General features: G+C 42.0%; 1 protein-coding gene across 2 annotated transcripts in view; it reads left to right on the forward strand.

The window, feature by feature from the left end:
• The first annotated feature begins 9160 nt into the window (after window positions 1-9160).
• CWF19L2 (CWF19 like cell cycle control factor 2) overlaps window positions 9161-15793 on the forward strand; it is a 149130-nt gene continuing 142497 nt past the window's right edge. Inside the window, exons 1-3 of one of the 2 annotated variants that reach the window (XM_015082097.3) lie at window positions 9161-9394; window positions 11157-11267; window positions 15325-15447. In XM_015082097.3, the coding sequence (XP_014937583.2) occupies window positions 9176-9394; window positions 11157-11267; window positions 15325-15447 (453 nt within the window). In that variant the 5' untranslated portion in view covers window positions 9161-9175. The remainder of the gene's footprint in view (window positions 9395-11156; window positions 11268-15324; window positions 15448-15793) is intronic. The other variant, XM_027036406.2, reaches the window with a different exon arrangement.

A 15793-nucleotide genomic window follows, 5' to 3' on the forward strand; every position in this document is an offset into this window, starting at 1 on the left:
GAAGATATGGTGACCTCCATGGAGAAACAACATTCTTAAATCACTAAGAATAAGGAACTATAACCAGTTCTGCTCTGCCTAGAGCAAGGGTCAATATCCAAGAGGGCTGGGCCAACGGGAAGACTGTGGGGAATCTGGTAGAGAGATCAGAATCCTACAGGTCGGGGATCCTTGCAAAATAGTGTGAGATAACAAAAACAGGGTCAAGCCCCAGGAAAGAGGCTGGCAGGTAAGGGAGATCTAGAGCCCCCTCCGGCTGAGCTGAGGTGCAGAACCAGGCTCCAGTCCTAGAATCCAGCTCCAGTTTTACCCCAGTAGAGGAAAACCAGAAACTGCAGACTAGTCATGCAGATAGACCACAGCCAGTGGGGAGATGAATGCAAAACACCCATTGTCCCGGATTCACCCCCAAGAACACCAAATGCTGGGTCAAAAAGTAACTACCTAACTCCCTAGTACATGAAGCACTCCCAGTATCCTGCTGATTTAGACTTTAGTTTTCCACTGGGTGGAAATGAACTTGTCAGGTCGCAGACCTCTGGGGTTCATGGTAGTCAGAACGCATCAGACAGATGTGTTTGAATACTTTCAAAGCAATTCTACTGAGACATCAGACAATAGTGAACGAGTTCATCATGGTGACATCTCTCACCTTAAAAATCAATTATTAATTGAGAATCAATGAAGTAAAATGAAACACATCAGCATTTAACTAACGAGGGCCAGGTGAGGTGAAGTGATTTTGGACCACATGGTCTCTAAGTAGAAGCTAGCGCTTTGTCTGGTGCCCAACCAGGCGAACAGTGATCTGCCAATTCTGGACAAGTACTGGCAGGGTGGACTCACTGAGAAATGGTTCTCTTCGTTTCCTGTATGACTCGAAAATGTGCATGCGATAAATCTAGCCGGCACCCATGCGGTAAAGATTAGAGAGAAAAGAATGGTTTAGTGTGGCGTCAGGTAGTCAGGTAATAGACAAGGATAGGATGGAGTCTGAAAAGATTATTGCTGACATGCTCTGAGCTGCAGTTTTGACACATTGTTCTTTTTTTCTTTTTTTTTCTTTTTTGTTTACTTTGAGAGAGCCTGAGTGGGGGAGGTGCAGAGAGAGAGGGGGAGACAGAAGATCCGAAGCGGGCTCAGTGCTGACAGCACAGAGCCTGACACAGGCAGGGCTCAAACTCACTACCCGTGGGATCATGACCTGAGCCAAAGTCGGACCTCAGCCAACTGAGCCACCCAGATGCCCCTTGTCATACTGTTCTAAGGTTTAACTTATTGTACGTTTCAACCCGTCTAATTCTCGCTGAAGTTCTGCGAGGTATACGTGACCGTTATTCCCATTTCACAGGTGATATAAACTGACACAGCTAGTCAGTGGCAGGGTTCGTATCTAACCCAGAACACTGGCTTCGGAACCTGAGCATTTAACACCCAACTAATTCCTTTAAATTATTACAGTCATGGCTGGAGGACAGGGACTTTTAAATCTGTGTGATCGACTGCAGCATATTGTTAGAAGACTCTTGCCCTTTCCTTCAACTCTACCTTCTTCTGAAGATAGGCAGGAGTAAGATCTTCACGGTAGAGTGGCCGTATGATATGTCATCCAAACTGGGACACTTCCAAAAGTCAGAAGCTATTAATAACTTCACCAGGAAAACTGGGACATATGGTCAGACTACTCACAAGGTAAGTTTCAGCTTTCAAGACCTGCAGAGTATTGGAGAAGTTGTAGCAACCTGAATCTGACACACACAAATACGTGTATATTACTGTTTACGGTTGTTTTCACGAGATGAGGTGCCTGTATTTCATGGGCAATTTGAAGGTTTTGATGGATAATTTTGACTGTGCCTGCCTTACCCAAGGGTGGTAGAATTTAACCCCCTACAAAGAAACCACCCCATACAGTTAGGTGAAGGATTTTTCAAACAAGTTCTCTTATCTAGCAGGTTAGCCAACTTGTAGAAAGATGTTTTTGAGAGACTCTGTATGAACTGATAGCTTTTGATTTTCCTGCAAGAATTAATACAAATTCCAAATAAATGAGGTTTGCAAAGAGTTTTTTTTTTAAACTGCAATAGATTAATACACTTTTTTAAAATATAAATTCATCCCTTCCCTGAATTTGCTGAGCTGCCCTGTCACACTTTGCTAGGTGCTGGAGAGACAGCAGGAAACAAATTGGCAAAAAGAAAAAAAAAAATCTCAAACAAAACCTCCCAAAACAAGTGGAGACATTTACAGGTGGAGACAAGAGCTATGTTGGAAATAAAACAGAGGGTGTGATGGAGTAACCGGGGGGCAGTGTCAGGACAGGGGAATTCGAGTGTGGTCAGGGAAGGCTTCCTCGAGGAAGGGACATTGGATCTGAGACATCAATGACAAAAAGTTGCCAGTTACATGAGTCCCCGGAAGAGGCAACAGCAGGTGCAAAAGCCTGAACTCGTGCGCAGGGGTGGGAGGTGCAGGGGAGAGCAGGGATAGGGGCACCGGGGGCACCGCAGCTCCCACGTCCTGCGCATCTCCGTCTGTCACTCAGAGACCAGATTTCCATCTGTGTCGTCCCTTGAGCACTGGCTGTGTTTAGTGTGGATCGGGACCCAATAATGTCTGCATTGGGCAGGTGGCAGGCCTCACCTCTAGGTGAACCAGCCCAGCTAAGCACACTGCTGGACCTCCTGTGCAAAGACCTATTTCTTGGAGATGTAAAGAAGACAAAGAAGGAGGCCCCAGGCGGGAGCTAATCTCATAACTGAGGCATATTTCCTCAAGGCGATGGAAACTCCTTTCATATCCAGGTTTGAGAAGACCTTCTGGAGATTTTTCAAGAAGCCCAGGAGTAGAATCAAGCATCCGTGTGCTATTCAAAGGGGCAGCATTCTCCCAAAGTGGCTACATTAGAAAAAAGGATCATTCTAATTGGCTCCTAGCTACTTTGTTACCCTTGGGTCGCAGTTCACCTCCCTCCCCCTGCCAAGGTGTCATGTTCTCTTGTGCTTCTGTACATTTCATTACATTGTGCTCTCTGCCCTGAAGTCGCCCTCTCCCCCCATGCCCTGTCCTCTGTTCTTAAAGGTGTGTCAAGATTCAGTTTAGGACTGTTGCCTATGGGAAGCCTTTTCAGAAACCTCAACGCTGACCTCAGATCATCCCTCTCCCCTCCCCACCACCTACAGTCATGATCACCTAGGGGTTCCTCCAGCAGAGCAACCACATGCCTTGAAATTCTGCTGACAGAAACAATAAGAAAATACAATGTGTATTTACAGTAGGCATTGTTGTGGGCACTGAAAAAAGAGCAGACTAAAATCTCTGCTCTAATAGAATTTATTTTTGATGAGGGAAAACAGGCCGTAAGTGGATGAATAAATTCCTATAATTGGATACTATGCTGCTGTGAAAAAGAATCAGGAAGAGATATGTAGCTTGCTCTATGGCCTCTAGGATGTATAACTTGTCTAGTAAAATTCTGGACTTGGTGGGTTGGATCACTTCTGTGTAATGTCACTGAGCCTGTTTCTCTAGCTCCTGTGTTTTCAATAAACTAGTTAGATCTAGAAGTTGGATTGAATTCACGGGTTTGTTTGTTTGTTTGTTGGCAAAAATGCCTTGTCAGCAATGTGCTTCCTAGCGGGGAGGGACATAGCAGGAGAATTTATATCAATATTCCTTACAGTGGAAAATATATCATTGCAGTTTTGTATAATAACAAAACATATTTGGAAAGAGAAGGAAACATTGGTAAGCAAGGAAACTTGCAGTATAAAATTAATCCATATTGGTGATAATGAAGTTTATAAATGCTGAGAAAGAAGTTTTTGAAGCCAAAGAGGTATAATATAAGGGAAACACAAAAACATCCTACAAATAACTTGTTAAGATTTAGAAAACTCAAGCATGTGTGTGGAGGTGTGTTTAGAGATGACAGGGAAAGGATGTCCAGAAGCCATTTTGATTTCAATGGAAATGAGAGGGTTGGGCTAATAGATGATCCAGATGAGGATGTACAAATAGATATTATTTTTACATAATAATGATATAAATGTTTAATTATATCATGTGGGAGCAGTGAGATAACTGTTAAGAGAGCTAGAATACATACCAAGGATTATCAAATCAATGAGGGAAACCTTGCCCAACGCAGTGAAAGTAATTAACAGGTGAAAAAAGAAACAATAAAATAAATAGAACAAAATAAAATTTAAGAGAAGCATAAAACAAGGAAGGCCAATATCTGGTTTATCAGTCATTACACCAAATTTGAGTGAACTCATTTCTCCCAAAAGACAGGGTTTAAAAAAATCAACATCCAGTTACATATAGAATACAAGAAATCTGTCTATAAAACATGGCCTGCCCACCCCCCAAGTGTTGAAAAAATAAAGATATAGGCAAGGAAGCTATACCAGGAAAGTACACAGAAACAAAGCTAGCAGTGGTAATACTAATATCCATTCAAGGTGAGGAACATTAAATATGCTTTAAACAGAGCAATTAAATAGAGTAATTAGAGACATTATGTGGTTTTTTTTCAAGATTTTATTTAAATTCAAGTTAACGTATAGTGTTGTATCGGTTTCAGGAGTAGAATTTAGTGATTCATCACTTACATACAACACCCAGTGCCCATCCCAACAGGTGCACTCCTTAATGCCCATCCCCTATCCAGCCCACCCCCCACCCTCCTCCCTCCATCAACTGTCAGTTTTTTCGCTATCATTGAGTCTCTTGTGGTTTGTTTCCCTCTCTGTTTTTATATTATTTCCCCTTCCCTTCCCTTATGTTCATTTGTTTTGTTTCTTAAGTTCCACTTATGAGTGAAATCATACGGTATTTGCCTTCTCTGACTTATTTTGCTTAGCATAATATACTCTAGCTCCATCCACATCATTGCACATGGGAAGATTTCATTCCTTTTGATGGCTGATGTTCCGTTGTGCATATATATCATATCTTCTTTATCCATTTATCAGTTGATAGACATGTGGGCTCTTGAGGCACTATCAACAAGAGACATTATGTGTTAATAAAAGGTACAACCCAACAAGAGAGCATAAACTGAAAAAAAAAAATGATTGTGGAATCTCAGCAGAGGTGTCATAGTTTTTGAATCCCTTGAAATCTCCGAACACGAATATAGACAACAACTAGGAAAGCAACACTTCAACCCAAATAGTCAAGAAAATATCCCAACAATGGAGAATTTGGGTTAGGCCAAATCATCTACAACTTCAAGAGCTACGAGGAAGCACAGGTGTATGGGAGCAAAGGGAGGAGGGATAGAGGGCACTTCTGAGTGTCCCAAGAACCATGACCCGGAGATCAGCAACAAGTGCTCACTTCAACATGAGGGCATCCAACGCCGAATGAAGGAATAGTTTAACCTAGGAAGGGCTTTACATACTCCCATCTGTAAGTGAGTAGACAGAGGCTGAAGTAAGAGCTGAGCTGAGGTGGCCTGGGTGCTCAAGGCTCTCAGAAACACCCAGAAAACATAGAGCCAAGATGTAGGAGAAGCTTCTGATAATAGAACACACTGATCAGGGCAAGAAATCTTCTGGTAAAGGAGACAGAAGGGTCAGATAAGACTGTAAGAGGTGTCAGAGAATGGAAATATAAAAACCTGAGGGAAAGCTGGTGAAGATGGAGAAACTACATTTTTCATGTGATGGAAACAGTAATAAAAGGCCGTGAAATAAGTAATCCTGGCCCCACACATCCTCCTTCTAAAATTCCTAGATAACCCATCTCCCAGATAAGATATTGTAAAGGGGAAAAAATAGAATGATGGGACTATCATATTCACAGAGAATGATATATTGGAGAAATAGAGCTATAAAACAGAAGAAAATAGTTATTTGTTGTTTTAAACAAAGCTGTAGGAAATTAAAGAAAAACAGAAGCTATAAAAAGAATGCTCAGAGAACTTTGGAGAAAATCAGAAATCAAAGAAAACATTTCAGAAAGAGGTACCTGGAAAGTATAAGGAAAGCAGAGGAAGAAGAAAAGTGGGAAAAAAAATCAAACAGAAATGAAGGGAATAAAAGTTTTTGGAAGTGATAGTTATAGATGAGAGTCAAGGAAGAGTCAAAAGGAATCCAAAGAGAAAAGTCAAAGCAATGGCACAAAACAAACAAGGGTCCAAGGACCTATGGAGAGGGGAGAAGCCTGACTCAAGTTTGGTCAAGTCAGCTTAGCGGGTAGATTGTGCAGATCGGTGAGTGGGAACAAACAGTCCAGCTAATCATTTATTATTTTTTAAAAAGAGAATTTGGAGAGAAGTTGTAGTCTTATTTGTAAATAAGGATGTCATGAGCAAGTATCATCTAAATCACATGGGAAGGATGGTTCTTTACAGCAAGCCATTTCCTGGCACACAAATGGGTAGGTGGATTCCTACTCCTGACCTCTAAAACAACAGCTGTGTCCAGGAGCACAGGGCTCAGGTAAACCTCAAAATGGTCAAAGTGAAGATCTGGGCATTAGATACGATCATTAACATTGGGGGATTGCTGTTTCTAGGTCCTCTTAATGGACAGAGCTGGGAAGACAGGTGATATAGATACACAGAAATGTTTGTATTTCTATATCTACCTATAAATACTAACAACACGAATTCTTACAGATACCTCCAAATCCAATTCAACACCACAGTGTCCATTAGAGTTTGCTTCATTTCCATACACAGTAAAACCTTGGTTTGTGAGCCTAACTCGTTCTCGAAACATGCTTGTAATCCAAAGCTCTTGTATATTAAAGCGAATTTCCCCATAAGAAATAATGAAAACTCAGATGATTTGTTCCACAACCCAAAAATATCCATATAAAAATGATTACAATATTGTAATATAATACAAAAAATAAAGAAAATGGAAAATATAAAGAAAAACAAATAAATTAATCTGAACTTGCCTTTGAAAATCTCGTGGCTGGTGTGAGGGAGACAAGAGAGTGTAGGATGACTTTCACTATCACCGACGGAATCACTGCTATCTATTGGCTCAGTGGAATCTTTTTCTTTCAGTGAAACTTTAACAAGGAACCAATAACCTAGAATGAAGCAATGCATTCCTAAGCTTACTCTTGTATGGAAAAGCGAAGGACTGTCCATAGGTGCTTTTCTTTTTACTTAAAAATTTTTTCTTTAAAATGGTTAATTATTTTTGAGAGAGAGAGAGAGAGAGAGAGAGAGAGCGAGCATGAGTGAGGGAGGGGCAGAGAGAGGGAGACACAGAATCTGAAGCAGGCTCCAGGCTCTGAGCTGTCAGCACAGAGTTCAACGTGGGGCTGGAACCCACGAACTGTGAGATCATGACATGACCTGAGCCCAAGTCGGATGCTTAGTTGACTGAGCCACCCAGGCACCCCCATAGGTGCTTTGAAGTGACAAAAAATACAATAGTGCCTGTGTGGACACCTTCCAACGTTCTGGAAAAAATCACTGATTTCTGACAAACACTGTGGCCTGAGACCGAGCAATTGAGCATGGGAGATGATTGCCCATTCCTGCAGAGAGAGAGAGAGAGCGAGAGAGCGAGAGAGCAAGAGAGAGAGAGAGAGAGAGAGAGAGAGAGAAAACCATTGGTTCAGTTGTGATCATGTGACATTTGGCATCACATACTATTCGTATTCCAAGACACTGCTAGTTTGTCACGTTAAAATTGATGAGCAGTGTTTGCTCATCTTGCAGAACACATTACTCAAAATCCAAGGTTTTATTGTATTTTTAAAATTTGAGACAGAGAGAGTGTGAGTGGGGGAGAGGGGCAAAGGGAGAGAGAGAGAGAACCCAAAGCAGGTTTCGTGCTCAACCCCGGGGCCCCACCCAGGGCTCAATCCCACAATCCTGGTACCATGACCTGAGCTGAAATCAAGAACCGGTGGCTCAACTGACTGGGACACCCAGGCACCCCTTCATTTCCATATTTGAAACTCCATTCTACAACAGGGATAAAACTAGTATATTAACATCTTTGTGCAAGTATCCAAGATATAATGAGTATTTGTTGCCATCAAGGTTCCCTTCCTCACCCCACTCGAGCCCTGACATCCTGTGCTAGGTATCCCACTCAGGTTCCAACAGTGTTAAGTAGGCCACCCTCCAACTCAGATGTACTCCTTCCTCACCTGCTTGGGTCCTGACACCCTGGTCTCAGCTGTCCCTCTGCCACAGCAGCACTCTTCTCAACCCTCCTGTGCTGGGAGCATTCCTTCCCATTGCCCCCTAAGTATGCACACCTTGCTTAGCCCACCCAATGAATGACTTCCGGGCTGACATGTACGGGAAGGGAGTGAAAAGGAGAGGAATTGGAAAAGAAAGATGACCTAATAAACCCGATGCGAATCTGATTTCCTTTCTCTTAAAACGGAATCTTCCTTCATTCTATTTGTTCTATAACACACACGAATTCCATTTTATTATCATTATTTTAGTTTATTTTATAGATGAAATTGTTGCTTTTATTTAATGGAATATATGAACAATGAACAGGTGAACACGATTTAAAAACACTACATATTCACTTAAGTCATAGAAGAAAACCTATTTTTTGTCCTCAGCAACCTTTTAAAGACTAATCTCCATGTGTTTGATTACTGATGCCACACTTATTTATATTTACAAAACACAAAACAGAAAAACGCAATTGAATCGATCTTTCTGCCTGTATTCTCCAGATACTGTTTTCCCTTTAAAACCCCAATAGTTTTCCTATAATAGGTCTCATTGCTCGCTGTTTTGGGTTGATTTTCCCAAGTACACAGCGCGTACTTTTAGTAAGTAGGTTTATGGCTTTTTTATTAAAAAGAAGTTTTCTTGAATTGTAGCAAAGCACCGAAACTGCACAGCAACTGGTCTTTCCTGCCCCCTTTCAGGCCATCCCTCCTGCACAGGGAAATTCTTTGCCCACAAGGGCACTTTGGTGGGAAATTTCGAGATGTAGGGACTTAACTTCTATGAGCTTTTAACTCGTAGATTTTAAGAGGAAATCGAGGAGAATGCCGTTGGTGTCGTGCGAAGCGCGTAACAAACGCAGTGTGACATTTCTCCTGCTCGAGGAGATTCCAATTTGCGAAGGGAGCACAGGTCCTCACTTCATCCTGCAAAGTCTCCCCTGAAACCCGAAATCCGCGTCAGCACCGGAGCCTTAAGTGACGCTCACACGCGCGCATGCTCCGTTGGTGTAGCAGCGCCCCTCCTTTTCCGCCAGGAGGAACTCCCGTTTGTTTATTAAATTACGACAGTCGTAAACTGAGATTTTTGTGCCGGCTTCCTAGTTTTACGACGACAGCAACAATGGCGGCCACCAGTGGCAGGTTTGAAAGTGAGAGAAGTATTGAAGAACGTAAAGAACAGACCAGGATTGCCAGAGCCGAGGTGTTGCGCCAGGTATCTCCGTTTTGGGGGTTTTGGAGTCATTTAGAATTGGGAATGGACGGTTCCTGGGAACTAGGCCTCTGGCTGTCTTCCTAACCCCCTCTCTTCTTTCGCCACCTCAATGTCTCACCTAATCTGGGTGAGGGTCTCCCTTTGGGATGCGCAAAAAGTCTTGGTTATCTCCCGCGTCGGAGATGCGTTGGCAGTCTCTAGTTGCTCATTCTCTTTTTAGGAAGACCTGTTTCTTTCCTGAGTTTACTTAATTTTGAATTTCTCCATTCTTGATATTTCCATCATTTGGCTACCAGGGGCAGCGCCCTTTTGAGGTACTCTGCCACTAATGACGGCTCTCCCAGCGCGTTTCACAGCCTCGGTCCTCGCCCCTCCTGTATCTGAAATAAAAATTCCCGTTTTCAGAAATACATGTGGGGCACATTGCAACAGACTGTTTCACGCTCTTGTCTTACTATTGATATCAGTTGGAGGGTTATTGTAAATCCTTACTGATCAATGCAAGGATTGGCAGGAGAGATTCGAAAAAGGTTAAGACACATTGTATTTTTAAGGTTGAGATGCATAGAAGTAACCTGTAAAGAATGGAGGAAGTAAACTGTATTATCTGACAAGATGTAAGAATGAAGGGGAAAAGTTGTGACTGGAGAGCAGCATGGGGTACAAGTGGGCGTTTTTGTTTTTGCTTAAGATGGAATACTTTTAAATAAATACCGATGAGAAAGAGCTGGTAGAGGGGAAAGGCATAATGACTGTAGCCAGATGTCAAGGGGAAGAGTAGGCGATTAGTGTTGGACAGGTGAATGGTTGGTATTGTTCTCTGATTTCAGCATACTGTAACATACATGTATAATAAATATTCTTCATCCTTGCTTTTTTGGTATTTCGGGCAGTTTTTGGAGGGAGTAGGATTTGTAAGCTAGGATAAACTTTATAGTAAAGGGGACTCTGGATGACTCCAGTCGGTTAAGCTTCTGACTCTTGATTTTGGCTCAGGTCGTGATCTCACGGGTTCGTGAATTTGAGCCCCATGTTGGGCTCTGTGCTGGCAGTGTGAAGCCTGCTTGTGATTTTCTCTTTCCCTCTCTCTGTCTGTCCCTCCCCTGCTCATGCTCTCTTGCTCTCTCTCTCTCAAAATACATAAATAAACTTAAACTTTTTTGTAGTAGAGATACCCATAGAGTTTGAGAAGGACAAAACCAGCTTTGGAGTTTGGAGAGAGAATGAAAAGGCGAAAGCAACCTCCTAGGAAGAACTTATTTTATTTGACTAATTGTTGAAAGATGAATACACATTAGCAACACGATCATTTGTTTTTAGAAAGATGATTCTTCCTGAAGCATTTGAGGGCATGGGTAGAAGAATATGACATTGCAGATTGAAGGCATTGCCATTCTCCTAACACTGAAGTCCCAGGCAGTAGCAGTGGGATGGTGAAAGAAAAAGAGATTCAAGTCCTATTTAAGACAGGGAGCTTGGGCAGAGGGGGCGGTCTACTATAGATCCCAGCATTCTGTCCCTGATTCATTAGAGACTGGTGATGTGATTAGTAATGTGGAAGGAGAGGGTTTAAAAAAAAAAAAAAAAAATATATATATATATATATATATTTTGCCCCTATACTTTGGTAGAAGCAAATTCCTGTCAGGGACAGACAGTGATTTATGAGACTTTATATGAAAGTGGAAAATGACTTTGTTTTACTTTTTTTTGCGAAACATAATTGGATCATTTGTTAATTTTTCTTTTTTCATTGTTTTAGGCTAAAGCAAATTTTGAAAAGGAAGAGAGGCGTAAAGAACTTAAACGACTTCGGGGTGAGGATACATGGATGCTACCTGATGTGAATGAGCGAATTGAACAGTTCTCACAGGTGAGTACTAACAGGTTTACTTGATGTAACAAATCTGTCTTTTTTTTTGCTCTTATTCAAGTTAATATTGGAAAAGCAACTTTATTTTTTTTATTTTTTATTTTTCAATATATGAAGTTTATTGTCAAATTGGTTTCCATACAACACCCAGTGCTCATCCCAAAAGGTGCCCTCCTCAATACCCATCACCCACCCTCCCCTCCCTCCCACCCCCCATCAACCCTCAGTTTGTTCTCAGTTTTTAAGAGTCTCTTATGTTTTGGCTCCCTCCCTCTCTAACCTTTTTTTTTTTTCCTTCCCCTCCCCCATGGGTTTCTGTTAAGTTTCTCAGGATCCACATAAGAGTGAAAACATATAGTATCTGTCTTTCTCTGTATGACTTATTTCACTTAGCATCACACTCTCCAGTTCCATCCATGTTGCTACAAAGGGCCATATTTCATTCTTTCTCATTGCCACGTAGTACTCCATTGTGTATGTAAACCACAATTTCTTTATCCATTCACCAGTTGATGGACATTTAGGCTCTTTCCATAATTTAGCTATTATTGAGAGTGCTGCTATAAACATTGGGGTACAAGTGCCCCTATGCATCAGGACTCCTGTATCCCTTGGGTAAATTCCTAGCAGTGCTACTGCTGGGTCATAGGGTAGGTCTATTTTTAATGTTTTGAGGAACCTCCACACTGTTTTCCAGAGTGGCTGCACCAGTTTGCATTCCCACCAACAGTGCAAGAGGGTTCCCGTTTCTCCACATCCTCGCCAGCATCTATAGTCTCTTGATTTGTTCATTTTGGCCACTCTGACTGGTGTGAGGTGATATCTGAGTGTGGTTTTGATTTGTATTTCCCTGATGAGGAGCGACGTTGCGCATCTTTTCATGTGCCTGTTGGCTATCCGGATGTCTTCTTTAGAGAAGTGTCTATTCATGTTTTCTACCCATTTCTTCACTGGATTATTTGTTTTTTGGGTGTGGAGTTTGGTGAGTTCTTTATAGATTTTGGATACTAGCCCTTTGTCCAATATGTCATTTGCAAATATCTTTTCCCATTCCATTGGTTGCCTTTTAGTTTTGTTGGTTGTTTCCTTTGCTGTGCAGAAGCTTTTTATCTTCAGGAGGTCCCAATAGTTCATTTTTCCTTTTAATTCCCTTGCCTCTGGGGATGTGTCAAGTAAGAAATTGCTGCGGCTGAGGTCAGAGAGGTCTTTTCCTGCTTTCTCCTCTAGGGTTTGGATGGTTTCCTGTCTCACATTCAGGTCCTTTATCCATTTTGAGTTTATTTTTGTGAATGGTGTGAGAAAGTGGTCTAGTTTCAATCTTTTGCATGTTGCTGTCCAGTTCTCCCAGCACCATTTGTTAAAGAGGCTGTCTTTTTTCCATTGGATGTTCTTTCCTGCTTTGTCAAAGATGAGTTGGCCATACGTTTGTGGGTCTAGTTCTGGGGTTTCTATTCTATTCCATTGGTCTATGTGTCTGTTTTTGCGCCAATACCATGCTGTCTTGATGATGACAGCTTTGTAGTAGAGGCTAAAGTCTGGGATTGTGATGCCTCCTGCTTTGGTCTTCTTCTTCAAAATTACTTTGGCTATTCAGGGCCTTTTGTGGTTCCATATGAATTTTAGGATTGTGGAAAAGCAAGTTTATATACAGTTTTCACAAGTTACAGAATGAGTATTACATAGTTGGCATTACTGACTGGTTTTATCTCCCTGGCAGAAATAATATATTTTGATATTTTTGGACATTATAACAGACAGATTTTGTTAGTTGAGTTGATGGGTAGGAAGTTTAATAAATTTCTGGCCCACTTATATCAAGCTTGTGGATCTAAAAAATTATACCCTTTAATATTTTTTAAAAATTTATTTAAGTTTATTTATTTTAAGAGAAAGATAGTGGGAGAGAGAGAAAACGTGTGAGCAGGAGAGGGGCAGAGGGAGACGCATAGAGAGAATCCCAAGCAGGCTCCATGCTTTCAGTACAAAACCTGACATGGGGCTCAAACTCATGAACTGTGAGATCATGACTAGAGCGGAAGTCAGATGCTTAGCTGACTGAGTCACACAGGTGCTCCTACATTTTATATGGCCTAATAATCTTCTATAAATTCTTACAGGGCCATAGAATAATATATATACACACACACACACACACACACACACACACACACACACACACAGTTTGTGTATAAATGTATTTATTTGATTATATCTGTCAGATGAATCTACAAATCAATTAAAACTAAAACATCCCCCATATTTTCCTGGTAAGGTATCTCAGCTCTGTGACTTATTTGTGGGGCATATATAATAGATGCCCACATCTAAATCTCAGAGGATTTTATTTCAATGTATTTGTTGTCTCATTTCATGAAAATATGGTTTTTGGAATACAGATTTGTTTTTCCTCAAAATACTTGTTTTATTTTTTTTAATTAAGTTTTTCCCCATGATCCATTTGCTCAAATTACCTCTGATGCTTTTATTTATTTATATATTTATTTATTTAATGAATATAATTTATTGTCAAATTGGCTAACATACAACACCCAGTGCTTATCCCAACAGGTGACCTCCTCAATGCCCATCACCCACTTTCCCCCCTCCCCCACCCCCTTTACCCCTCAGTTTGTTCTCTGTATTTAAGAGTCTCTTGTGGTTTGCCTCTCTCCCTATTTGTAATGATTTTTCCCCCTTTTCTTTCCCCCATGGTCTTCTGTTCAATTTCTCAAGATCCACATATGAGTGAAAACATATGATATCTGTCCTTCTCTGACTGACTTGTTTCACTCAGCATAATACCTTCCAGTTCAATCCACTTTGCTGCAAATGGCATGATTTCATTCTTATTGCCAAGTAGTATTCCATTGAATATATAAACCACATTTTCTTTATCCATTCGTCAGTTGATGGACATTTAGGCTCTTTCCATAATTTGGCTATTGTTGAAAGTGCTGCTATAAACATTGGGGTGCACGGGCCCCTGTGCATCAGCACTCCTGTATCCCTTGGGTAAATTCCTAGCAGTGCTACTGCTGGGTCATAGGGTAGGTCTATTTTTAATTTTTTGAGGAACCTCCACACTGTTTTCCAGAGCGGCTGCACCAGTTTGCATTCCCACCAACAGTGCAAGAGGGTTCCTGTTTCTCCACATCCTCACCAGCACCTGTTGTTTCCTGAGTTGTTCTTCTTAGCCACTCTGACCGGTGTGAGGCTTTGATTTGTATTTCTCCCCTTGGAGAGAAAGTCTCCCCTTGGTGGTGGTGGTGGGGAGAAAAATAGCGACACCCCAGTCTCTCCTCCACTGACTGAGTGTCCCAAAGCACTCTGTTCCAGCCGTTCTCACTGTGCTGCGGATGCAAACAAGGTGGTTTGTCCTGCTCTGCCGACTCCCGTGCCTGGTGCTTGGCTGGGACTCAAACTCCCGCTCCGTGCGCCCGGGTACTGGGGAAGCACCGTTACACGCTGCTGGATATGTGGTCCCCGACTGGCGGGCGCAGCAGGCTTCGTCCTCCCCTGCAGCACTCCAGGGAGGGGATTGCTTTCTCCTACTGCAGACTGCATCCCTGACCTAGCCACTGAGCCTGGGGCTGGCTCCCTCCTTCCCAGTCACATGATCTGGACACCTGACCCCAGTCCAGAGCAAGCCCCGCAGTTAGAGATTGGCTCTTTCTCCATCCTGGTTTGAGGTTTTTCTCTTGTCCAGATACAGTCCTATGCTTCCCCAGCTGCACTTTCTCTTCCCTTTGTCTCTCTGCAGAAGGGGATCCCTCCCCTCCTTTCGTTTTATCTCTCCCAGTTCAGAATCACGCACTTACGGCCCGTCAGATTGTCCCTGTGGGTCCCTGGAAGCAAGTGTCTCTTTTCCTCCTGGACTCTCAGAATTCACAGTCCTTTAGCTTCAGCACTGCTTTGTTTGATAGACGAGGGAGCTTGGGATCCCCCTACTTCTCCGCCATGTTGGCCCCTCCTCTACTGGGTGATTTTTCAAAATGCTTGTTTTAAAGTAAGATAAAACTAAATTCCTTTCTCACCTCTTTAAAATGATTATTTATAGGAACACTCTGTGAAGAAAAAGAAGAAAAAAGACAAGCACTCAAAAAAAGTAAAGAAAGAGAAGAAAAAAAAGAGTAAGAAACAGAAGTATGAAAAAAGCAAGGAGTCAGCTGATAGTTCATCGGTAAGTATGTATTAAAGCCAGCCAAAGCAGCTGCTTGAGAAAATTGTATTTGAAGGAATGATGTTTAGGAACTTAGAATATATGAGAACTGAAGGAACATGACTAGCTAGGGTATGAAAACGCCTGGGAAACATCGACTTGGAGATGTCTAGGAAATGCTGGAAACATGGATCTTAGGTTACAGAGAAAGGTAGGAGGATGGAGTTAGAATTTGGGGGCCATTGCTCTGTGAAGCCATGAGAATAGATGAATTGTCCAGGGACACTGAAGAAAAAGGGGGGCACGACACTGAAGAGCCAGGCAGGAGTAAAGGCTGTTCAGTAGAGGTAGCTGGAAATTGGAAGCA

Source organism: Acinonyx jubatus, chromosome D1 (assembly GCF_027475565.1).
Source record: "Acinonyx jubatus isolate Ajub_Pintada_27869175 chromosome D1, VMU_Ajub_asm_v1.0, whole genome shotgun sequence".
NCBI lineage: Eukaryota > Metazoa > Chordata > Mammalia > Carnivora > Felidae > Acinonyx > Acinonyx jubatus.